This window comes from Choristoneura fumiferana, chromosome 20, assembly GCF_025370935.1.
Source record: "Choristoneura fumiferana chromosome 20, NRCan_CFum_1, whole genome shotgun sequence".
NCBI lineage: Eukaryota > Metazoa > Arthropoda > Insecta > Lepidoptera > Tortricidae > Choristoneura > Choristoneura fumiferana.
The window spans coordinates 5,227,372-5,254,880 of NC_133491.1; the positions used below are offsets into that span (position 1 = coordinate 5,227,372).

Genomic DNA, 27,509 nt, shown 5'->3' on the forward strand with positions numbered 1-27,509 from the left:
TGTGTACGAAGAGCCTAAAGAAAGGTAATATTCTTTGACGCAGACGCAGACCCTGTTGCGTGCGTTAATTATTTTTTCTTTAGAATTAAAGTTTTTGCACGTAAAATGGTTCCAACTTGGCTGCTAGGCCGACATCATGCTGTGTTTGGACCATTTCCCGACAATAATATTTCTGTTTCCGTTTTTCTTTTATTTTTTAAACATTAAATGTATGTCTTTCTTCAATCCATCTTAACACTTGTTCGTAGAAATACGAATCTGGTCGTCGCAGCACGTGCCCGAATCAAAAGCGACTTAAAAGAAATAAATATCTCAAACACCATATAAATACAGATAGTATTCAGACTCAAATTGTATTAAAGCAAGATTTATCTTATTGCCATTTCCAAGAAGCCTAATCGGATTAATCAACATGGATTAACTCTAAGTCATTAAGCTCATTTGCTTTAATGTAATAAATTAGTTGAACTTGGTAAACAACAGTCATACCAGACAACAAAGGTTATGCTTGCATTATAGTGTAATAACCTAGAAGGTTGGAAGGATGAGCCGTGGTGACCGAGTGGTATGACCTATGGCCTCTCAAGCAGAGGATCGTGGGTTCAAACCCCGGTGCGCACCTATGAGTTTTTCGAAATTCATGTGCGGAGTTACATTTGAAATTTACCACGAGCTTTACGGTGAAGGAAAACATCGCGAGGAAATCTGCACAACCCTGCGAAGCAATTCAATGGTGTGTGTGAAGTTCCCGATCCGCACTGGGCCCGCGTGGGAACTACGGCCCAAGCCCTCTCATTCAGAGAGGAGGCCTGTGCCCAGCAGTGGGACGTATATAGGTTGGGATGATGATGATAACCTAGAGGGTTCTTGAACATAGTATATAACGTGTTTTTTTTTGTTTTCCGTTACTTTAAGGTAATATGACCCAATTAAAGAAAGATAATCAAGAATTAAGATAATTAATCATGCGCAATAAAATTTAAAGTTCAACTAATGTGTTTTTAATTCATAAATATTTGGCAAAAGTTGATAAAAAAGAGTTTTTTGAAGTCTCATTTACGTGTCATTTCAATGACACTTGTCAAGTTTGTGAATTTTACGATTTAAACTTTAACAATTGCTGAAGTTACAAATATATTATCTATGAACAAAACTTATTTTTTTGACTAATCTAAAAACTTACAAAAAGACGGTATTATGACGTGACCAAGGGAAATACATACGTAGCCTTAAAAAAAGGTATAAAATCACTCCCCAAAATAGTGCTTTAGAATCAACGCGCAACGTGATGAAATATCACCCTTTAAACTTTATTTTAGTCCGCCAGCGATATTTTCAGGCTCATATTCGGTTTCAGTTTTCAGTGCGAGCCATTGACCACTGCTTTTATCAGATTAAAAGTAAAATTTATTGCTTTTGAACGCAAGCAACGGCCCAAACTGAATTACCGCAGTTTTGATGAAAGTAACAAATGATGGCCATTTTTCAGTGACACGGTGTATAACTGAATTTATGGAGAATTGATTATTAAACCATGGTAGGAAAATTTGGTAATTACTAAGCTTTAATAGGGAATATTAGGCAAAGCTCTGCGCAGGGGGCAGCACTTGTCACCAAGATGGATCAGACATATCGATAGTAACGATAGAGCTAAAAATTTAATTGAAATAATAATGATGTTATGGCATCCTACGGACACTTAGGCATTTAAAAGACTAATTACGGTTTGTGCTAGTGCTGCATTCTGACGGCAAAACATTGCAGTAAAAGACTTCCTGACACAAATACCCTATGCTTACCAGGAAGTCCCAACCTTGATACCATATATTGTACACCTAAATAGCAAATAAAAAAAAAACATTTTCATTTCATTTCATATTCCCTATTGAAATAACATCAGGCTATTGGTTGACCCTAAAATGTAACGAAATGATTCGTTTTGTTGGATTAAAATACGTAGTTATGTTAGTAAAATTACCAAGATAATGAACATAGTACACTCATGAATGCTGTTAATGTACGTTCATGATCTTGCTACTATTTTTATTGTTTTTCACTGTTGTTTTTTCTTTTGCAAGAATGTTTGTATGTTCTTTCCATATATCACGCCCTCCTGTAAACCCTACTTATGTGCAATAAATGATTAATTACTTTACTTACTTACTACATACAACAATAAGAAAAGAATGAGTGCGTCAAAGCTAACTAAGAGGCGGCAGGTGTAACCTTACCTTCAGTATCCAAAACTTTCTACTTACTTGAAATTAAATATTTAAATAATTCAATATTAGCCGTTTTCTTTGTTACGCACTTTGATTTTATTTATAAATAACGGTGAAGCGCAACTAATAAGTACAAATTACGCGAGTAGAGTTAGAAATCAAGTAGAATATTAAGTATATTTTATTAATAATATCTGCGACTCGCGATAGATTTAATTAAAAAAATTCTGTATACAATTTATAATGCATAAAACATACAATAAATAAGGATAGGTACAATAAACAAAGATGTAAAATTTGCCTACAAGGTTTCTAGTATATTTAACGGGGGCTTTTATATTTTTCCTTTAGATGCTTCCAAAAGAGTACCTAGTTGTGCATTCAGTATGCACAGAAAAATGGGATAATTAACTACCAGCGCAGTCCTTCGTGACAGAAACTAATTATTTCTGCGGTATCAAGAAGGAACCGTTTTTGCTCTGTGTGAGACTGTCAGATAGTTAAGAGAATGCGTCAGAACTTCTATGAACCCATTATAATGAAGAAAAATTGTTTTATCATTTCGGCACAAAATATTCGCTGAGATGTTACTAAGGGGCACACGAACGAGTATTATAAAAACAAAATGGTTTTTATGTATTTTTAAGCAAGTATATAATTCTGCTATTATATGTTTATAATTTATTTACTTGTCGTTAAAAAAATACAGCATGACAGTAACAACCAATGGGCTGTAAAATTATACAAAAAAAAAACACAAAAAAGAAGAACAAAATAAAACAAAAGTAGGAAGTAGGTTTTTATCAAAAAACCACTACGATCAGTAACTATCAGTAACAAGAATATACAAGCATAAATACAGCCTAAATCCGCTTTGGAATTAGTTTTCATGCTGTGGAAAGGGTGCAGGTTGAAAATCAGCGCGACACATTTTTTCTGACAGCTTACGCTGAGCTGAGCCGGTTGCCACCTGCTTATCGTGTAGTAGTTTTTTTCTGCAGCAGTAAATTAATTTATATTTATTTATTGTTACGTATTGACCTTGGCATGCAAAATGCTAATAATAAGTAGATTAAGAAACTTTTTGACCGAGCGAGCACGAAACCGTCCGCGTGCCCTACGCTTGACAACAACGATTGCCTAAAGTACGGTCGCGGAACACGCAGAATTACGCCCGATGACCTCCACTCTTTTACTCTGACACTCGCGCGTGAATATTTGACGTCGCATTCGTACAAATTCATCTGTGCAAGCGCAACGGCAAATTAATTTACGCGCGGCGCGAGCAACAGAGACACGCAGTGAAAGGTCATTGTACGAAATTTTTCGTGCTCCGCGATCGTACTTTAGTACCAAGAAATACAGTGCGGGCAGTGATAATCGGCGCCCGTCATACAATTTGCGATAGTTAAACGATAATCGGTATTTTGCCACGTTATCTGTGTGTCTGTATGTCTGTGTATCTGTATGTCTGTGTGTCTGTCTGTGGCACCGTAGCTCTTAAACGGGTGGACCGATTTGAATACGGTTTTTTATTTGAAAGCAGGTTTTCTAGCGATGGTTCTTAGACATGTTTTATCAAAATCGGTTCAGCTGTTCTTGAGATATTGAACTTTGAAGTGACAAAGTCGGGGGTTTCCAACTTTTTGTTGGTTAAGTTATCTACTAACAGCTTAACGTATTTAGAATTGAACATTCATTTATCCGCTGGAAGGCTAATTGGCAAAACTCGATATTCTATTTGCGAATACCAATATAAGAGACGTGTACACAGTTTCTGGTTTATTTCATATTCAGGGTTCGTTAATTACTATATTTCTTGCTTCATTTTGTTTGATTTGCTCCAAATTTTGCGGGTATATTCTTACCCACTTTTGGTGGACGTTAAATGGAAAACAAAGACAACAAAGTAAAAATAGGTTGCTAGTAGTAGACAGCAATATTTTTTATAATCTAAAATTCTTAAACAATGTTTACGAAACCTTGTAAACAAGTCGTCTATATAGTGAAATGGTAGGCATGTTTCCTTTTAACAACCCTTACTTACGGCATGTAATTTTTAAAACGTACGATGACGTCGTTTATTGTTGATCTAATCAATATTGGCCTTACGGTTACTTACGGGTTATTACGTGCCGAGCATGTGTGCATTATGCATTAAACTGTGGCGTACATAGACATTAGAAAATATCGATGGATATGCTACTTGTTTTATTTTACCTGCCCAACCCATTGACATTTAGGCATAGCATAATAGTTAATAAATAAATAAAAGTTAAATAGTAGATTATATAACAAGAGCATAAAATAAGCCATTTTACCCGAGGCGTTCATATAGCTACCCGAGCTGGTACGGCTAGGGTGGATAGACTCGTCGAGGGAATAATGGGTTTAATGATCGAGTTTTACACTCTGCTCTTTACTTCGATTCTGAGGAAATTAAATAGCAACAGTGGAAACAATTTGTTCACTTACTAAGTACTTTTATTTTTCATGCATTACTATATAATTATAATTTTTTAGATTTATTTTGATTGGAGTTGATTGTTTTTCAGTTTTATATAAAATAAAAATTATTAAAAATATATAAAGAAGCTTTTTTTTGTGGCTGTTGACACCTGATTACCTTGGTCTTCGACTTTTTTTTGATTTGGCCAAAAATGTTTTAACAGCTCTTTTCTAACAATCATTTGTCGAGGTTAACGAAAATCAAGAAAAACACGGTGTATAGTATAATTTCTCATCAAGCCATGTACTTATATCATATTATATGTATACTTATATTATATTATAATGTATTGACATTAAAACTAAACGCACGTGCGACTTTTCGTGACTGTACTATCAATTATCGAGGAGTTCTCTCATGAGGATACGATCCTGGCTGCAGCATCAGGTCCTGACTATCATATGCATTGTAAAACTTATAAAAAAAAATAAAAAATGCCGCATCACTGTTTTTTTACTCCTTAAAAGACATAACGAGTTGGACAAGATCGCTTTATTGGCCAACTTAACGACTAGACTCCATTCAGCTTGGGCGTCTAAGCGCAATAGCATTTTACAAAGAAATTGTATTATTTCATACAAAATCAAGCTCTTATCGTCTACCAGGACTTTTGTGTTTGAGGTAAGAGTAGCTGGCCTCTATCAACAATTTATTACTTCAAAACTTAGTTTCAATCAAAACCAATTACAAACATCACAGTAACAATACGAGTATCTCCAGATTTTGTTGTTTAGTATAAAGTTTAACTTTTTTCTCAAATCAAAATATATCTTTATGGTTGTTGGTAATGCACTAGAGCATAAAAAGTCATTTTATATTGCCTAGATAAAGCATAAAAACGAAGTTTATATGACCATGAGAAAAATATTTTTCTAAATTCCTTTTTATTTTACAGCTTAATTCAATATGGTGCTCACATTATACAAACTGGATGCCAGTCCTCCAGTGCGAGCTGTTTATATGACTATTGAGTCCCTTGGCATTTCTGATGTAGAATATATCGACGTTAATGTACTAGAACTCGATCAGCTGAAAGAAGACTTTATAAAAGTAAGTCTAACTTTTATCGACATTTAATTGTAGATAAGTATATTTATTTTTTGTTATATTATTTTGGTTATTATAGCGCGTATTTTTGTTAATATAATGTGTAGGTTTGCGTTTTTTCGCCTGCCGTAGAAACAGAGTAGGTATACAAAACAAGTAGTTTTTTTTTCTAAAAGGTAACTGTGATGATTTCTAGCTCAAATGTCACCAAATTAGTTTTCCTTTTTTGTCGAGTTTATCTCCCAAATGCAACTTTCAAATTTTCATCAAATTTGGCAGTCATCATTTTTATATAATTATAAAAGGTTCTCTTCTTTCATTAGCAACTTAAACGTAACAAAGCCAATTTATTCCATAGATACTAAATAATAAAACGTTTTTTTTTTCAAAAATCTTTTTTTTTTCAGCTTAACCCTCAACACACAATACCAACTTTAGTAGACGAAGACTTTATATTATGGGATAGGTAACTTTTGCTTATCAATTATAAAATTTACTGTAACTACTCGTATTTGATAATAATGCAATATACCATAAAAAAAATATCTTTAAAAATGTTCAAATAGCGAACTAGGGTGGATCCCTATTTATAACATTTTAAGGTATACGAGTATTTACAGTTTTATTTCTAATTACTTATTGTGTATTCTTAGTTTTGATTATGAAATAAACCTTTGAAAATGAAAAACGTATACCCAACCATACAAAGAATCTTAAAATCAAACCTTGTAATTTTTTTTTCAGCCATGCTATCATGACCTATCTGATAAACACGTATGGTGAAAATGACTCTCTGTATCCATTGGAACCAAAACGAAGGGCTCTGATTGACCAGAGACTTCACTTCGATAGTGGCATTCTGTTCCCAGCCCTACGAGAAGCTACGGTAGTATAAAATTCATGACTTTTTTTTCTTACTTACACTTTTTGTACAAGAGATTGATTGGATTGGATAGAAGGACTCCGTCAAAAAGGTGGATTCCATCCATATTCACCAAAAAACTCTTTTCTTCAGTTACTTAACCAATACTTTTTCTACAGTGAAGGATTTTTATTGAATTAAGATATTAGAGGCAAAAAGGGTTAATTCTATCATATTTACTAATTAAAATAAATTTATTTTAGTAACTAAAGTTAAAGTTAATAAATCATACATTACATTGCATAGAAAGACTACGAGAAAATGGATGGATTTCATCGTATTTACTGTGCGTTATTTTCAAATATATTAAGTAATCCTTTTTATGAAATGTATTATTTCTCTTAGACAGAAGAACTTGCTTAGACTGAAACTATTCTTTTCACTAACGTATACTACACATTTGTACATACATACACTGTATAATTTTTATTGGATAGAAAGATTGAGACAAAAAGGATGTGTTTGAGTTGGCAACACCAACAAAAGTACCTACTATCTATAACATATAAATTAAACGGTCTGTGGGCTCCCCCACTTTTCTCTCTACACCTGTCACCGCCACATCTTTTAATTTTGTATCTCTAATTAATTTAAATGAACTAAAACAATTACTTTGCTCACCCGCGACCTTTGCGCAAAAAAAAGTAGTCTACTGTATATTATTTTGTTTCATTAGATTGAATACGCTTTTAACCCTGAATCCACTGAGAAGAACCCGCGGTCTACAAAGATTGGACCCGGTAGAAATAGAAGCAGAATAATCCAAGTCTAAGAAACTGAAATATTTGAAGACGCTGTCAGTGACATATTAGAACTGGATCCTCAAGAAGGAGGAAAAAGAACTCCTGTAAAAAAACAGTAAAACAGAGCTCCATTAACATGGTTAGCTTTGGTCGCGGGTGAGCTTTAGTTCATTAATATGGACCTCCGCAAAGTAACGCCTGATTTAATAAATTATCTAATTAATTTCTCCAACATAATAAAGAAAAATGCAGGAACATCAAGGCAGAGTACGAGGCCTAGCTCAGGAATAAAAATGAAGGCAGAATATATCTTAGTAGACCCGGTTACAGGAGCAGCATAGAAGACGCGAAAACACCGAACATCACTTCGAACGCTGACAAAAAGTATGCGTGTTTATTTAGTATTGTCAAGATGCACCATTAGATGCTAGAAATGGCACTCGAAGAGAGAAAGACTGACCAGAAGATGGCAAGTGATGATGGGATAGCACCGTAACCTTAAGGAGCAAAAAACATAACAGTGGGTAACCACATTATAAGCATAATATTTACGTTTACATTATGTAAACCAACAAAGGGTCATAATTCATAAACATCTGAAGAAATATGCAGCAAAAGACAAAGGAAACGAGCTTTAAAGTATATTACGAGTAGATAGGTAAGGACTACTCTTTAACTACCAACAAAAATCTCTACAGGAAATTTGGATTACCACTTTAAAGTCTGTGAGTCTGCAATACAAGAGTTTTAGTAAAGAAGATGATACAAACATGTACAGGAATAATATATTATGGACCCTTATTTGGAAATATTTGCGGCCTACGTTTTGCGTCAAAATTAACTTAGACTTGGCCACAACAACATGCCCACTATCCAAGGTAGATGGAGTGCATAAGAGTTTCCCTGTTACCAAATATTGGCTTTCAGGAGCACACTACGTTTTACTAGAGGAACATCATTTTCACCAGAGCGTAGGTCGTCAATAGTCCAGAGCTTAGGGCCCATGACTGCGCAACTCTGCATGTTGAGAAGTGAAGGGTATATCGGAAGAAGTATGCAGCTGTAGTGAAGAGGGCAATGTCACATATACCTTGCATTGACGATATAATAGAGCTCACTAAAAACAATAAACAGGCATTAGAAGTGGCAAAGTTGACGACCCTGATTGCAGATATCCTGTGGATTATTACACAGCTCGTCAAGCAACAAGACTGATCTTCCCAATTACTATTTTTGCGTGAGTCTGAAAAAATCATTAAAATTAAAGAGAGTTGTGCAAATTCTTCAGCACTACAGGAGCAGGGGGGTGGTACGTATAAATACAAACAAGCCATGAATTGTTAGGTAAAATCCTGTGTGGCTGGAAGAATGGAAGAGGAAGTGGCATCTTAAGTAGTGTTCCATAGCAGCTTTAAACAGTTTAAGCAGGATGTTATAGTTTTAGCATCTACGAGTATTACGGACGTCGGGAATTGGCGTACAAGGGAAGAGATGGGGGATTGTTTCCGCGGATAAGGAACTACTTCAGATGTAACGGAGGTGACATTGCCCAAGGTGAAATATTATTCTAAAATGTCCTGTGCAAATCAATCAGGGCTGCTTTCTGGCGTATACAACCAAGTAGTCACATTGCCTTGGTTTGGTGGTAAGAGAACCCAAGTTTTTGTTGAGATCTTCTTTGAACATATAGAAAAGTAAAGGGCCAAATTTGCTTTAGGTAAAACAATGACTCAAATAATTTATTCGCACTCACTGCCACTTTAGAGGGATTGCACGAACATTTTAAGAAGAACAGCGGAAAACTGTCTATAGGAACCACTAGCATGGAGGAAAATAGCAACAGAATGATGGGTTCCTCGTGCAGAGGTCAACTTGACAATTGCAGGGGAATCCAGGATGTTGCTTGGTCGTAAATAAAGTAAGAGTAGTTATGCTTTCTCAAAAATTCCCTTTTTCTGGAAACATGTAAAAAAACCATGTTGGGAGTTGTGTGGACTGTAGATGAAAAACTCTGGTTCTTGATTAATTAGTATATTGGAGTAACTAATTAGAGATACAAAAGTAAAAGACATGCCGGTGACAGGAGCATAGAGAGAAGTGGGGGAGCCCACAGACTGTAGAATTTATAGATTACTAGCTGTTACCCGCGACTCCGTCCGCGTAAATTTCGGTTTTCATTATCCCGCGGGAACTATGCAATTTTTCGGGATAAAAACTATCCTATGTCTTCTCCCGGGACTCAAACTATCTGTATACCGAATTTAATCTCAATCGGTTCAGCAGTTAAGACGTGATGAAGTAACAAACAAACAAACAGACTTACAAACTTTCGCATTTATTATATTAGTGGGATAGACTAAACTTTTGTTGGTGTTGCCAACAGGATGGATTTCGTCGTATTTATTGAAAAACAATACTTTTCGAATGTAAGTAATTATTTCGATTAAAGATAATAATTTAGAATATCATAGATTAAAATACTCTTCATGAAAAGCGGATTATAAAGTCTTGGATAGAGGGACGGAGACAAAAATGATGGATTCCATCATATTCGCCGAAAAAATCTTATTTTCAGTAACTGAACTATGCCGTAGGTACGTCAAGCAAAGTGAATTATTTTTATTGAATAGATAGCTTGAAGAAAAAGGGTGGATTCTAGCGTATTCACGAAAAAACTCTTGTTTTCACTAAATTAAAATTATTTATCTTAGGTAGAAAGATTAAGACAGAAGGGTTTGGTTCCATCGAATTTACTTAAAAAAATCTTCTTTTTCACTAACTCAATCTAAAAGTATTATTCAATTAGCGGATGATTTGACAAGGAATACAGTTTCTTTGCAAATAAATGTAGTTTTATAAAGTGGACCTAAAATAGAAAAAACACTACGCCGGAAAGGGTGAATTATAAACAGTGATCGGGATTTGTTGGATTTGGATGTTGTAATAGCGCCTACATACTCGTACTGTGACAGTTTAATATTATCATTTTACATGGATCAAAGATTTAAATAGTTTGCAGAGCTACAAGTAATTATTTGCAACTGACTGACGTACACACTTTTAGTACTAGGTAAATGTTATTTTCCCCTATCTATACATATTGCAGCATTACAACGCTGCATGCGAGTTGCTTGTTGCATACTTTTTGGTCATTTTCCAAGCATTTTTACTGGCCGGTTGTGTGCTGGCAGTTAACTCTTTTATATTACACATTTGGTTTCTGATTTGAAATTTGAAAACTTAAATTCTTTGATTCGTTGGTTCGACTGATGTTTTTGTTTTTGGCCTCGATTCTTTGATCACATGTTGGATAGCGCAGAGCTCTCGTCTGAGTTGGAATTTTGATTTAAAAAATATTCTGCAACCAGTTTTTCCTTTGGTGTAGTGGTTGATACCAGTGTCAGTACAAGTGATTTTACCAATTGTGTGTGGCCGGCTTGTGCCGCAAGATGTTAAGCGTTTGCCCGCTGCTTTTCTGCTGCACGCCCGTGTGACTGGGCGTTTTAACGATTTCTCCGATACTGCCGATTTTCATCGGTCCTACCTATATCCCTACTCACATCCTGATCTTCCACCTACTCGTGATGGGTGTCGCCATGTGGTTATTATCCGCACGTTTAATCTCGGGAGACTGGAGCGTGTGACGTCTACTGCTCCGTGGGATCCGTTGGCGTGGAGGTTCAGAAGAGCATACCGTTTCGTAGTGGATTTGGTTAAAAAGAGTTTGAATAACCTAATCATCCCTATCTTGAGAATGTTTTGCTAATACCGTATATGAAAGACAAACGTTATTATAGTTTTTTTCGCTCTCATAGATTTTAGGTTGGTCACCCGATGAATACATGCATGTAGTCATTAGTACTAGCGTACAACTAATCAGGTCCATCATATCAGGGATTACCTTAGCTTTTAATATTGTCTTTTGTATAGGTTTTTAGGGGATGATTTCCTTTTCAAAATTTACAAAAGCGCTTTCTACATAGTTATTGGGTTTTATTTGGCTTGCGGCTGATTAACCTTTTTTTTCATAACCGTACAAATTATAATTTTCTTACGTACCTAATTCACTAACAGCTCTGTCTAACAACGTGTGATTCCAAAATTTGTTTATTTTTCGGTGTTTTTCTTTTTTTGTGTTTATTTTATATATATCTTTTGTCTAATTTTTGTGTTTTTATAGTTATTTTTGTATTTTTCTTTTATATATAAAGTGCGGCTGTTAAATTTTTAATTAAAAAATGTTTTACTGCAAAATTCCACGTTTTTGATTTATGTCAGCTTGCTTAGGGTTCACGAGCACCTTATGAGCTCTTGGACGTTTAAGTAATGCTGCAATATTTACTGGCTTATTCCACATAAAAAAGTGGTTTCAGGGAGCAATAATCTACGGAGAAGCAACATCTCTTACACCTAAAATGTTGGATGATATTGCGAAGGGATATGAGTTCACTGAGAAGTTTTTAACTATACCATGGCTAGCTGGAGAAGACATAACTGTAGCTGATCTCTGCTGTGTTGCTACTATCAGCACTCTAAAGGAATTGGTAGCCATTGATGAAGACTTGTGAGTAATAAACAAGGATAGGAAGGATTAACGTTAAAAATATTGTGGTAAATTTAATGTAAATCTGTCTAGTAATTTTAGTGCGAAGGAGTAACAAACATAGTTACAAACTTTCACATTTATAATATTAGTAAGATAATGGTATTTTTTGTCACGCTATAAGCTATGTAGAGAGATATCTCAGCTCTATCTAGCTCAGATTTTCACATGCCTAACTTGGCTGAACGTGTCATGGGAAGCAATATACTACGTATAATAATATAACAACTAATCTAACCATATGTTCATTGTGAATAAAAAATATTTCATTTCATTCATTTCATATGCTTGGAGTTTCTTTGCGCGATAGAATCCGGAATAGGGAAATTTGTTAAAGAACTAAAGCCACTGACATAACTGTAAAAATATGCAATTTGAAGTAGCAATGAGCGGGCAAAATCGCTCGAAGGACAGATAACCGTTGGGGGAGAAAAGTCCTCCAGTCCCCGTCCTCGAGTGGCGACCGCGAACCGGAAGACGGAGCGTGCAGAGTGGACGGAGTGGGAGCACTAGGTACACTAGGGACACCGTGAGAGTTGCGGGCAACCGGTGCATGCAAGTGGCGAGTTGTCGTTCATTGTGTCGCTCTAGGGAGACGCCTTCGCACCTTTGAAATAAAACTGAGATAATTTGAAATTTTCTCATTTGAAAATTCAACCAGATTGTGTTTTATTTAAAGTTTATTTTAGAACTGTGAATATTTCGAATTGTTTCAGTTTAATTTGAAAGGTGCGCTTTGTTCAGCAGTGTACGTCTTCCAGCTGATGATGATGGTGATATTTTTTTCAGGTATCCACAGCTGACTGATTGGCTGAAACGTTGCTCGGATGAAGATTTCTACAAGAAAGGGAACGAACCCGGTCTCTTACAATACAGAGAATTAATTACTAGCAAACTAAGTTAAGTGTGAAAGCAAATATAAATAGGATTGTTTAAACTAAGAACACTACTCACACGACTTGCACGTTTGCTAATGAGTTAGAAAAATATTTGAACACTAATACAGTTCTGCAAAAATGAATTAATAAATTATAGAGTATTTGAAACCGACCATATATTTTTGATCCCGAAAACCCGATTAATTGATTTTATTGTGTATTTTCTACGTTATATAGTATATTTGTGTTAAAGATTTTCTTTTATGACTTTTTGCAAGTAATGTTAATGTAATGTTTTACTAATTCTGACTTTTAAACGCACTCTTTATGTAGAGATAAAATTAAATGCTCTTGTCAATCACTCACAAGGTTTACTGGTACTGGGGGTAAGTTGGCTTTTGTACATGTATCAACGTTTTATCAACTGCTGTACCTATTCGTATCTATTTTTGTACAATAAATGGGTTGCATAGTTACGTAATGTATCTTTAATTAATTGTGAAATTTGATTATTTATTAGTACTTTAGCAATTAATATTTAGTCAATCGGTTCAGTTTTGACATATCATAAAAATATGTTGATTTGTTTGGTAGTGTCAAAAAGCCTATTATTGTGAATCCGTCAATACTTTCGCAGACTTGTATAATTATTTTAAGTTTTATGTATTTAGTTCATTCGAATGCGTCGAAACTCTAATGGAGGGGGTATTTATTAAGTATGCCTACATTTTGACAATGAGGTATCTCGACTCTGATTAGAAAATACGCTACTGTGAAAATAAGCTTCAGAAAAAAGCATATTGGGAAAAGACGCGAATGGAAAGTTTGTTACCAGGAAATAACGACTTTGGGGAAATGATCTAACCAGTCTATTTTATTATTATCATGTACTGTGTTAAATACTTGTTATGCATAGATATAGATCACCTTAAATAATATTGTGAATCTATTTTAAAAAAATATACCTCGTTGAGTTTTTTGCCGGATTCTTCTCAACAGAGGTTTTTCCGTACCGGTGGTAGATTTTTTGACATTCATAAGTACTTGTTTGTTATAGCCTAAATTGAATAAAGGTATTTTGACTTTGACTTTGAATAACCATTTAACTAGTCCTAAGACCAAAGAAAGAAAGTGTCTTTCCCAATACGGTATTTGACTATTTCGTATATGTTTTATGAATTAAAACTACACAATGCCTGTTATCGAATAGAAAAACAATTTTTAAGCTACCTTTACACAAAACAAAGTTATAAAGGTTTGAAATTCAAGATTAGACAGAGAAAGACATACTGGCATGTGACGTCACACGCCAGTACCGCCATACTTGCTGCATTGCATAGAGAAAAGCGTTTGAGAAAGAAACAGGTATATAGATTTTTCAAAAAAACACTATAAATCCAATTTTCAACCAATTTAAATTTTCTCTTCGCTACACACACACACACAAACATCACGCCTGTATTCCCAAATGGGGTAGGCAGAGCACACGAAACGTTACCGCTTCGGAGCCACTTTTAGCAATTTTAGGTTTTAATTTTAGTTTAGGTTCGCTACACACTATCTGTATATCTATATTTTCATAATAATTATTAAGATATGGCAAAATCAGGAGTTGTCAAATACCGTATTGGCCCAGAACATCGCATGTCGCGTTTACATTAACAAATACGAATATCCCCGTCTCGAGACACACTGACGAGCCCTTTAAAGATAAACTGTGTCCCGCTTGAATGAATAAGATATGAGCCTCGGGCGACCGAGTTAATATTAATGAGATTGTTACGAGCTGTTTACAATTGTTCCAACTCTGCCAACGGAAAGTCAGCTTGTGGAGTCACGTGTCGGTTGACTGTTTTTGGTTTTAAGGGGGAGTTACACAGCGTGCAAGTGGAATCATAAAAACAGACAGTTACACAGCGGTATAAAAATTACCGAGTTTAGTTAGTAACATATTAGATAAAGAGAAAAAGAGAAATAATGTAATATTATTACATGTTATGTTTGAACTGGTGGCATAAGTTAGGTATTGTAACAGCAAAGCAGTATCAATAGCGATTGTTTATTTTGGTTTAAAGTTTACCAAAATTGATGAATGGTACTAACATTAATAAAGTAAATGTTGAACAACTTTTAGTTAATAGAATAACTACGGTAACTTAAAAGGAACCTTCGAATCAGATCGAGTGTATCTTCAGTTATTTCAATTTGCTTATTATCTGGGCGTGCAATTTTTTTACCCCACATGTACTATGGTTCAAACAGTAGGCTGTTCTTTTGTTTAGTAACTTTAGTACTAACAATGTAACGTTGGTAGACAATTATTTTCAATATTTATGTGACAAGAACTACTCGGAAAAAGAAACATCCAAGTAACTGGAAAACTATAAAAACGAACCTGCATCAGCATTAAAAGAAAATAAATGTAAATGTTTGTTGAAATTTTAGAAATTTTTGGCTTCGCTGAGGCACTGAAATATTAAAGCCTCAACTCGACTTGTGAAATAAAGTTATTAATGCTTATACCGAACCCGTGTATTCTTCGTAAGATTACCATACGTTTTCCATCCATTTTCCTTATAACTTTATTTGAACACGAGTATTTACCATATCTTATGAATAACACAATTGAATGTTATAAGAAACACAAACGGTGTAACAGGCAAATCACTAGAGGAAAATAAATGTATTGAAGAAAACTTACAACGGAAAAGAACGATTATCAATGATGTGTAGGCATTTAAAGTAAATTCAGGAATAAATTCAGATGTAGTTAACAATTAAGTTTCAAGGACTAGAAATACTTAGTTGGTAGGGCAGAATCCTGCGTAGTGTGTTTAGCTTCCGCCGAATTCAACGTAAACGAAAATCTGAGCAACAATTTAATTTATCATAATGAATGCAAAACAACGAGTTTAGAAGATGATAGAAATGCTAGTTTTATATTAGCTTGTCCGAATCAAAATCCTTCCACTTAGTACCCAATTTTTGGAGGAAATGTAACGACATTCAAAATTGAACTAGTGCAAAATTTATAATTCCTGTAGCTGTACGAACAATGTGACCAATGGGCTTTATGCCTATTGCTAATTTAATTCGGAACCTTCTTTGTGTCTGAACTTTGAGAATGGCAGTTGGGCTGAGCTACACGTTACGCACGCTGTATTAAGCGCTATGGCTCCTTAGAGTAGCGGGTTGTTTTCCGCAACTCGGCGGCCTAGTGCACCTGTTTTGCGCGACATTTGGTTCCTGTAATAGGTACTAACGATGACCAAACGAGATTATGGAAGGAACTGAAGGATTGCCAAAGGAGCGCGGGCCGCTTTAACTGTCATGCTGTGCTCAATGACATAATTCCACCAGTTTCTTACCAGTACCTAGTGCAGCATTACAACGCTGCATGAGTGTATCGTGTTGCATACTTTTTGGTCGTTTTCCAGCTGTTTCACTGGCCGGTTTTGTGTTGGCTGTTAACTCTTTTAATGTTTCGTATTTGTTTTTGATTTGAAATTTAAATTCAGTGTTTTGATAGTTCTTTCGGCGTTTTTGTTTCAGATTCATTCTTTGATCGCACATTGTCAAGTAAGTACTAAGTCCTGATATTGCCAATTTTCTGCTTTAATAAGTGCTTAGTGCCCAGTTTCATCCGAGCTCATATTCCAGTTTATTTTGGCCTAATCTTGTTAAGTGTTACTGGCTTGTGCTGCAAGAGTATATTGCCGTTTGTGTCTGTGGTGGTTTTTCCTGCACGCATGTACTAGAGGCGCTTTACCAGCATTGCCGATTTTTCATCGGGTAAGTTTTTATTCCGTTATTGTCTAGGGTCGTGTTTGTTAGGTTTTTCCTTGTTGTGGGTTAATATTAAATTTCGTTTCAGTCCGAGGTTACAACCCTCAACTTATACTCCGGGTCATGACGCACCCAACGTAAGCATCGTTCCGGTGGTTTTTCCCATCTGGATATCCACGGAGGCCGCGTTTGGCGGTATCCATTATCCTCTGTGTACCGAGCTGCCAACCAGGATCCAGGTGGATGAAGAGAAGGTGGATATCGATGTGGTTCGACTTTCTTAGTGTTACCAAATAATTTACCGTGCTATTCTGTATTTTTTCTAATATACTAATTCCCTAAAATCGATACCTAAGGTACTAGGATTTCTCATAGGCTGATATAATTTGTCCTAAATTGTAGGCTGGTTAGTTATCTATACGATCGTACAGGAAGTTACTAGTTTTATTCATTTTAGTAGAAACTGATAGGAATACCTTTTTTGTACCGCCATTTCGTGTACCTTTTGTATCGAAACCGTGCACTAAATTTTCAAAATTCAAATAGAGGCTTATCATAAGCGCCTCTTACGCCATTTTCGTTAAGGAAAGGAAAGAACTTAATGAAATATCAGGGCATACAATTTTATTGCTATTTGAGACCCTGGAGGAATGGAGTCCCGGCGCATATAGACTTATCAGAGTTACAAAAGCATTGGGTCGATACAACGTGACCAGACGAACTATCATCGTCGCTTTTCGCCGAAGAAACGTTGTCAGCCTTTGGGGTACCACACTGTGCATTAAGTCGATTTTCAAATTTAAGTCGATTTTAATCTATTAGCTTTCATAGGATAGACTGTTTCCATAATTAAATAAACCACCATGATGCAATATGTTGGAATGACTTACTAAACATGCTGGATTGAACATGAAAAGCAGCTAGAAAAGTATCTCAAAATCCTGCTGATTTTGAAAATGAACAACAAATAATTATAAATAAATACGCCAAGAAAAAAAACCACAAGATTTTGAAGATGAACCATAAACAATTTAGTTGCTTTCATAGATAGACTGATAATAATACCTAGCCGTTTTTGGCTACAGTGATTTGAGTCTGCGTATTGTATTTGTGGGTTGGGATGTTCAGCCCTTATATGGTACTCTAACTTGTGCTGCTTGCAAAAGAACGTTATCTGCAAAGAATAGACTTTTTACATAATTAAATAAACCACCATGATACAATATGTTGGAAGGACTTACTAAACTTGCTGGATTGAACATGAAAAGCAGCTAGAAATGTATCTCAAAATCCTGCTGATTTTGAAAATGAACAACAAATAATTATGAATAAATACGCCAAGAAAAAGAACCACGAGATTTTGAAGATGAACAATAAACAATCCTTACAGATATTATAAATTCAAAATTGAGTATTTGCTTATTTCGCTTTTACACTTAATGTACTCAATGTATATATATTGTGTTTGTACTCAACCGATCATACATACGTGTGAAAATAGTTTGGGACCCTAAAAATGACATAGGATATTTATCCTGGAAAAAATATATATTTTGCAAGGGTACGCGATAAACGATGTTTTAACAGAAATTCTCTGGCAATAGCTATTTGGTATGTCTATAGTTTGAAGCCCTGAGAAGATTTAAAAAAAGGTTTTACCTTGAAAAATCGTGTTCTCTTAGGTGCAAAAGATAAACGAATTCTTTGCAAACGATGTCACAGGCAGCTGCTAGTTATTAATAAATGCCGCATTAAATCTACAACTAAATTAAAAGGAAATTTACACCACTAAGCTATTCTAAAACAGCTCGCGAGTGACGTAAATCAGTCCAATTGCATTCAGGCCAAAATTCCACAGAAAGTGCCTCAACGCGAGCGCCCCTAAATACGACAAAAATTCGCGGTGAAAAGTTTATTTGAATGCAACTGAATGTGAGACTCGTTAGCGGGCCAAGTATGGCTGAGACCAAAACTGGGTAACTAGGGGTGTGAGTTTAAAAGAACGCCAAAAACTTACAATTGAAAAAACTGCATTTGGTATTGTAAACAATAGCAAAAGAAGAAAGAAAACAAAATATTCGTGACGATGGGAAAAAATAGTCTCAAATCAGCATACTGGCGGTCTTGCGAACGGAGATGATCATTCTTTGGGAACATATTATAAAATCACACTATTGGCTCTGTGCACGACATCAGCGCCACCTAGCGTCCGCAAGTTTGTCGCCTCTGAGGTTCTGACGTTCTGAAATTTCATTGCGACATTGTGACAAAAATCAAACCTATCACGTATTAATTTATAATACAAAATTACTGTGATACCGTGATTAAGGTGGACAAAGTGCTGTGAATTAATTTTTGGTCATTAAAATTAAATGAGGTAAGTAATATTTATTCAAAAAGTGTGTTTTATTTTGGTTATGTCAGGGTTTGTTTACTTCATGTTTAGTGGTACTTTTATTGTAAAACGAAAAAAATAAAGCTATTTTAATGGATTCTTTAAATAATATTAAACTTACATAATTTTATTGTTCGTGTATCGCTAGTAATAAATTAAATATCGTTTTCAGATCAAAATACGTATTATTGGTATCTGCTGGACATTTCCGGGATGTAGAGGAATTAATAACAAAACAGGGACTGTGTTCAATAATTCAAGAAAACAAACATCTATTACTAAAATTAGGCAGTTAAGTCTACACAAATTGCTTTGTTAATGACAGATTCATATGAGTATGACAGATGACAGAACCTACATTATTCCTACTTTTGGCCACTATTAGCGCTGCGATAGATTTCATTACCCCCACCTAATACTTCGCACATATTCGAATACTAGGCCCAACCATCACAAAAATCATGCAACAGCGTTTAAAATGCTCTCTAAGTTCATTATCAAAGCTTAGTTATCTGTTGCCAAACAACTGTTGCCAAACAAAACGAGTGATATAATTATGTACAAAAGAAGGGCGGATTATGATATGTGGTGCACAGAGCGGTGCACGGTTTGTGAAGAAGAAGCAAAGTAAAAATAGCGTATTCCGTTGATCCATAGACCACCGACAAGTAATGCCTGAATTAATTAACCGTATGCCTTAAGGAGTAAAAAGGACAAGAAACATTGAGCAGTGATTAGGAAGCATGTTTTTCGATTGTTTTGTAAGCATATGATGTATCTTTTGATACTTTATAAAATCATTGATGTCACCAGTACCTATAGGCATCAACTGGCTACCAAATGGCTGGGATTCAGCGATGGGGCTGCCCTCATGAAGATAGTTTATAAAAGAGTAATCTTTATTATTTCTGAGTCATAATAAATTGACATTATATGTACATACAATATGGGCATTTATCTACCTATATGAGATAAAAGATGGATTGTTTTAATGTCAAACAAGAAAGTAACATTTAAATAAAGAAAAAGAATTTGGCAAATTCGGCACAACAAGAAAATACATTAAAATTTCAAACAATAGCCCAACCTAACATAGGTAATTTGCTTAGACACATGTCCTGGGAACGAGAAATTTTACGAGGTTAAAAATACAAATAGATGACATTTATAATAAAATCCACCAAAAACTGCATTTTTGTCTCATCCCTAACGTAACTCGATTCACAAACGTGTTGCCTTAATGAAATTAACGAAATGAAGTTATGTCTACACCCGAGCTGGGTGGAGTAAACCAAAAAGTCTAAGTACTGTACGAGTACACGCAAAGTTTATCTGCAGGTATGTAGTTCTTTACGTGTCTTGCAAAACACTTACGACTGGAGTTGCCACTAGCGAATCTATGCACTACATTTTACCCACACATTGATGGTGGGTGGCTTTGAATAGTATATCTGTTATCATTTTTCTCAAAATCATTGAATTGCTTTTTTTTCCTTCCTCCTCGTAGTGTAGATACATGCAGTGAAGGTCGCTCTACAGGGATTTAATTTACCTTAAATATCACGCGATAAAAGTAGTAATACCTATTGTACAGTCACCAGCACCAATATCTGACACAACAAGCGTGCATAAATATCAGATACGACTCTATTTCTAGGGCCGGAAGGACGTGTCAGATATTTTTGCACGCTCCGCTGTGGCAGATATTAATGCTGGTGACTGTACTCACAAATTTCTATTGCTAAGCTGTAGTTCCGTCCTCTTATATGTTACAGAATGAAAAGTAATTAAAAAAGCATATAGAATGCTGTGTACCGAATTTCGCAAGAAATTACGTAGCAATAAATGTACTTACACGAAAGTCATATTCTTGAAAGTGGAATTTAGCTTCTTTTTTGTATATTTGTCATTATTGTTTGTTTAATTGTCGTGATTGTTCGTTGGTTGTGTTGAGTATTTTATCTTTATCATCTTATTTCGTTTGCTTCAATCTACAGTCCATCCTTTTGCACGTTTCATTTTGGTACATCAGACAATACCATCAACAAAATTTATAATGACACTTACAAGTGACTGTTACAAGATATAGGTTATGATTTCAATAGTAATTACGCAGCTTCTTCAAAACAATTCTTGAAGGAAAGATCGAGATGAAGAGAGGAAGAGATCGACCCAGGCGCAGCTCCATCGATCAGATAAGGGAGAAAGTCGGCGTCGCGTCGTACCAAGAGGTCAAGAGGATGGCTCAAAGGAGCTCTACCGACAAGAGTATAACTGCGATAAGAGTATAACTTAGAGAAGAAGGGAAGAGTCGCTTCGCACGCGTAGACCTTAGATACAGCAGTTGAATTGAAATTCCAGGATCTCACTTCAATTCCAAGGGACCAAATACCACAAATAGGACTTATCACGCTAACACACACGAGTAAACGTAGAGGTAAATATTACTCGTATGTGCTAGCGTGATAAGTCCCGTTTGTGGTATTTTGTCTATGAGTTAAAATCATGAAAGCATAAAACGTTATAATTCCAAGGGAATTCCCAATAATTTTTTTAAAAGCAACTGTGCCGAATTTCATTTTATCCCGATCCCGTTTAAATAAAGGGATAATAAAATAGCCTATATTCCATTCCAGAAGTCTATTTGCATCCCAAAAATCATCCAAATCCGTCTAGTCGTTTTAGCGTGAACACACACCATTGCACCATTTTCCTTACAAGTCTAACTAAACTAGGCTTAAACTTTAAACTCAACTTAAAAGAAACCCTAAATATGTCAAGTGCAACGATGGCATTAATAAATCTTACAGCTTGACGCCTGACATCATTGTTGCACGCTGCAGACTATACAATCTTCAGTTAAAAGCGTGGATGGAAATTCACTCACGTCATCCACTGTTGTTAACGCTTGTATGCATCTTCCCTGGGGGCATACAGGTGCTAAATTTACAATTTTAGATATTAAATCTACCCAAGATTTGGTTGCGACCAAGGCAGTGACTCCGCTGTTCATTGCTAGGTCGAGAGGCTTATAATATAGCGGTTGACTTACATACGCAATGTATTGCAAACATGCGGCCAGATCGTAACTATTCGAGTGTCACGTATTACCACCTTCCCGTGAGTAGAAATGCATGTTTTTTAGGGAAGAGATTAAGTCATAGGAAACAATTTTACTGTATTCCTTTAGCTTTTTTTAAGAATTATCAAGCTCCTTGGTCAATGGAGAAAAGGAAATAAAGTGCAAAGAGTCATCCAAAATTATCCCAAAAGAAGAAATAATGAAGAAAAAAATCCAAAAATCAAGATAATATTACCTATACTTTATCAACGAGTGTTTTGTGTTAGTAATCCTCTTCACTTGTATGTATTATAAGTTTGGTTTAAAACCTCTAAAATTTACGTTTTATCCTGGGAAATATCCAAAAAAATAATGATAATATGATCTGATCAGGCAATAATGCACACCAGGTATGGATCTCACAAACGGTTGGTCATGCTAACAGTGGATTGTAATCTAGTCAGTAGATAACCTCAAAACAAAAAGTTCAATATCTCAAAAATGGCTAAATATATCTAAAAACCGTCACTAGAAAACCTGATTTCAAATAAAAAAACCGCATTCAAACCGGCTCACTCATTTAAGAGCTACGGAGCCACAGACAGACACACATAGCGGTCAGCGGGGGTTAAAAATGGCATAATTCATAATCAACGAAAACTACAGAAATTGACAACCCTAACTATTTAAAGAGTCCAAGCTATGCCGGTTTTAGAATAGGACAGATCCATCCCTTCCCGAGAATATTAAAAAAAGGGAATAAGGGATCTCATGTGAAAGACGGCAGCAGCATTTTCTATTATCAACTACAAACTCCAGACTCCAGCACTGCGGCGTGGAAGCCAAGGGAAACCACCGTCCATACTATTTTCCCAAGAAAGTCATCACGAAGGATCACTCCTGACCTTTAACCAACGACCACGGTCGCTCTGTCAAGAGTATAACGACTTAAAAGATGTAAAGAAGACTAAAGCCGCTTGTAAACGTCCGTTGTTTACACCGGACAACGAACCGTTTTTTTTGCCGGACTTGCGGTATTGTATGGCTTACAATGAATGTGTGTATGCACCGGACACTTGTCCGGCAACTTAGCCATACAACACCGCAAGTCCGGCAAAAAAAAACGCTCCGTTGTCCGGTGAAACAAAGAACGTCTACGTCTAGTTTAAAATCGAAAAAATATGGAGTACGTTTCAAGTACAACAGTTTTCTCTCTGAAAAAAGAAAATTAATTCAACCTTAAACAACGCCAACAAGAAAAACCGCAAAAGTAGCACGCGCTTAATCACAACTGTTGTAAAACAAACTTGGGCCAATAAAGCAAAACATACCTCAGACCGTTACGAAGTTTTCATCAACACAGTGCCCTTACGTGGCCACTTTGGACTTTTCGGCAAATATATAATTTAGTACGTGTCGCTACCCTACTCAGAAACGTGTAGGATTTTTTGGTGATGTTGTTAATTATGAAACATTTCAAATTTACACTGTAGAATAAGATAGAATTATTTTAGTTTCATTCACTTACGACTACAGACGTCCTGTTATGACAGCGATTGTTTCAGAATGTTTGTATTTTCAGATTTTAGAACATAGATTTTTATTTTTCTTTTTTCGTGAACGCTCCTATTTTTATTAGTGGCCAGTAGCTTCGCTCGTGAAAAGAAGTTGTGATCAATATTTAATCGACGATTTAAATTACGCTACTTGGAATAATTAAAAAAAAAAACAGTTTGATGAGTCTTTTTACGAATAAGTTGAATAAAATTAAATTTCGGTTATTTTATAGATATAAGTTTAGAGCAATTGAGAACGGACTAAATTTTTCAGACACAAAATCACTGCATGCTTTTTCTTGAAAAATCCGCGGTCCATGGCCGGTGGCATAGGTAATGGGGAATATTACTGAATTTTCTCCCGTCAGACTGCAGCACTAGCACAAAACCGTAAGCAGTTTTTGAGTATCTTAAATGCCATTATTTCAATCACAATTTTGGAAGTATAGCTATATCGTTACTATCGATGTAAAATATCATGTTATTTTGTTACTAATAAATGTATCATGATTTCTATAGGTACATACTCTTTGGTCATGATCTGTCATGGTGACAATAGTTATTAGTGTCACAAGGGAGCAAAATGGTGTATTTATGGCGAGGGCGTACATTAAATCCAGAATGTAGCGAAGGATTCTGCAATAGAATACTGAGCGTAGCGAGGGATTCTTAAGTAGAATCCTGAGCGTAATGAGGGATTCAAGTGTTAACGCCCAAGATGAAAATAATTTTGCTCCCGAGTGGCTCATACAACTTTTCACACCGTGCATTAAGAAAGTTGAAAAAAAAAACTAAATATTATTAAAGAACAACCAGCATAGAAAAAGGCGTGGCTTTACAATTATCAACTTCAAAAAATGGCATTTGCAATAAAACACTTAGAAAAGAAAAGTAGCACTTTGCTCCCTCTCGTCAGGGAGGAAAAGTTACATTTCTGAAGGAGAGGTGTGAAAAATATAAAGAGAACTGACGTTATCATGGCAGTTTGCGCTAGTGTCGCCCCCTGTGCAGAGTTTTGCCTAATATGCCCTATTACTCTACTTTGAGCCTTTAAACTTGGACCACACTATCACAGTTGGGGTGAAATAATGAAGTTGATTGCAGCTTGGCTTGATTAAAGGCCAGTTTAATGATACCTGACTAGGCGTGTTTATCCCTCCTTCCCGAGATGCAGCGCTTAGTTTCAGCCTTATTATAGGATAAAATCCCAGCGTGAAATTCTAAGGCTACCTGTTCTTAAATCTACTAAAAATAATAACCTAACCAACAAAAAGTTGGAAAACCCCCGACTTTGTCACTTCAAAGTTCAATATCTCAAAAACGGCTAAACCGATTTTGAAAAAACATATCTAAGAACCTATCACATAGCGGTCAAACTTATATTTATCACCCCTCTTTTTGCATCGGGGGTTAAAAATATCGACGCGCGCCACACGATTCACTAGTAAAATGTTGCCACAATTACTTTTTCTAAACTATCTATTTAAGTTACTTTTAGTTTTTGCTGTGGTATTAGTATCTTTGAAAAGTACTTGAAATGCTATAAACAAGGGATGGATCTAGTTTAGCTCTCTGTCTGATGCTGCAGCACGTCTTGGATTCCCAGGTGCCAAGACCGCGACAAACTGAGAGGTGTTATTATTTTCAATTTAAAAATGTCATTTATGATGATGACACTTTCGTAATTTTGTGCACTGGTTAGTACATTAAAAAAAAAGCGTCAATAAAAACGAATAGAGTAATTTACTCGCGCATATGTTTTGAAACAACTCGACGTTGTTTGTTTTCACGTGTAATAATTTATTTCAAATTGAGCGGAGACTCATGGATTGGCGTACAATGTAGCAAAAAGCCAAATTATGGTTTTTGATGCCGGGAGTAAACAGACTCAATGTGTACCAAAAGTTGTGCTTGATAACTGTAACCTAAAAAGAGTACACAGTTTTAAATATCTGGGCCATGTTTTGATTCCTGACCTGAAAGACGATCTGGAGATTGAACGTGAGCAGAGGGCATTGTCGGTGCGAGCTAATATGTTGGCACGCAGGTTTGCACGGTGCTCGAGTGACGTCAAGATCACTCTTTTCAGAGCATATTGTACCTCTTTCTACACGTGCAGCCTATGGGCTAGGTACACTCAAAAATCATACAGTGCCCTCCGTGTTCAATATAATAATGCGTTTAGGGTACTGTTGGGGCTGCCACGGTTCTGTAGCGCATCCGGAATGTTCGCTGAAGCGCGCGTGGACTGTTTTTACTGCACCATGCGCAAGAGGTGTGCGTCTCTGATGCGCAGGGTGCGGGGCAGCGCCAACAGCCTCCTGAACATGATCGCGAGTAGATGGGACTGCCCGTATATAAAGCGCTGTTGTGCCATCTCTAGCGGGATGGTTAAATAAGGAATTATTTTCATGAATTTAATTTTATTTTTATTTATTTTTTATTTTATTGTATTTATTGTAATTTTTATTAACATAGGTTAAGACAAATTGTTTAACAAAATGAGTCGTAATGTTACTTGAATAAATGAATTTAATTATTATTATTATTGTATTTCTATCAAAGATTAGATTGCATAATTATGTGCAATATTTTACAGTGGGATCTCAGGCTATTAGTCTGATTAGGAATCTAAGTATTACAGTAACTTTGACGTTAAGATAGTTAGCTAATTCAGATATAAAACACTCATGAGCTTATTTTACAAAAGCAATGATTGGTTTTTAGAAGTCTTTTTGTATTTTTTATTTCAAAATTTGTTACTTTTACGGGTATCCCGTGAAACCATATCGAAAATACAAACTGAGACATGGATGCACAGAAAAACCAGAAAAAAAGACCAGCTTATTTTCTTGCTTAGTAGCGACATCTCTTGTCTGGGTGAGCAGTTAGTTCCGGAAGAATGTGACATCTCTCGATGAGAGCGGAACATAGATGTCGCTAGTGCTGCTGCATAAGTAGCGTAGTAAAAATAAGCAACCTGAGATATGTATGTATAGGAAAAATTTGTGTCTAGATTCCTGCCCAGCGGTGGTGTAGGAGTTATAGCATGCAACACTGATTGCTGAGGACCTGGGTTCGATTCCCAGCGCTGGTCTCTTTTTATGGTTTTTCTGTGCATCCATGTCTCAGTTTGTATTTTCGATTTACAACAGCTGTTCTTGATCTAGCTGATTTAGCTGGTAAAGACTTATTTATATACCCTAGATCTTTTTATCTTTTACCGGGATAACCTCCTGGATCCCCCGGTCCTCACTTGAGACACTTGACATAAAAAAATGAACTTTACTTGATTGACGTTTGGTTCAAATTGTGAAAACATAAATTTTACGTCGCGCCTCAGGAGCCTGTATTATGTGAAGATTGATAAAATGTACTCAGTAGCTCTAAAAATAACTCTATACTATGATGCCTGTACAAACAAATAAAGACGTAAAAGAAAGTCGGAAATACGTCTAGCTCTACATGACAGCATCCGTTTTCTATGAAATTACATGAGATGCGCTAAAACTTATTTCCTATATTTCCTCTTCCTAACTTTCATTTAGCGACTGAAATAGCACAATGCTATCAAATAATCAAAATAAATGGTAAAATGAGGTACTAATAAAACAAATATTTACTTAATTAAATTAACTACATTACAATTAGATGGGTACAATATTGGAGGGAACATTTGATTTCACGCATCGACTCTGCATTGCCTTCCCTAATTGTGTTTCACTGCTTCGTAATATTAATTAACATGACAAATATGTTGATTATTATTCCCTAATTCGGTGGTTCT

The 27,509-nt window shown here is 35.6% G+C and overlaps 2 protein-coding genes across 2 annotated transcripts; both read left to right on the top strand.

The window, feature by feature from the left end:
- The first annotated feature begins 5,248 nt into the window (after window positions 1–5,248).
- On the top strand, window positions 5,249–14,801 carry LOC141438997 (glutathione S-transferase 1-like). The gene is made up of 6 exons (XM_074103090.1): window positions 5,249–5,352; window positions 5,627–5,781; window positions 6,186–6,244; window positions 6,523–6,664; window positions 11,817–12,007; window positions 12,836–14,801. The coding sequence occupies exons 2-6, from the start codon at window positions 5,638–5,640 to the stop codon at window positions 12,948–12,950; spliced, it is 651 nt and encodes a 216-aa protein (XP_073959191.1). The 5' UTR covers window positions 5,249–5,352; window positions 5,627–5,637; the 3' UTR covers window positions 12,951–14,801.
- A 6,454-nt stretch (window positions 14,802–21,255) lies between these two features.
- On the top strand, window positions 21,256–26,121 carry LOC141439386 (uncharacterized). The gene is made up of 2 exons (XM_074103668.1): window positions 21,256–21,390; window positions 25,543–26,121. Exons 1-2 carry the CDS (start codon window positions 21,256–21,258, stop codon window positions 26,119–26,121), a joined length of 714 nt encoding a protein of 237 aa, XP_073959769.1.
- The last annotated feature ends 1,388 nt before the right edge of the window (window positions 26,122–27,509 follow it).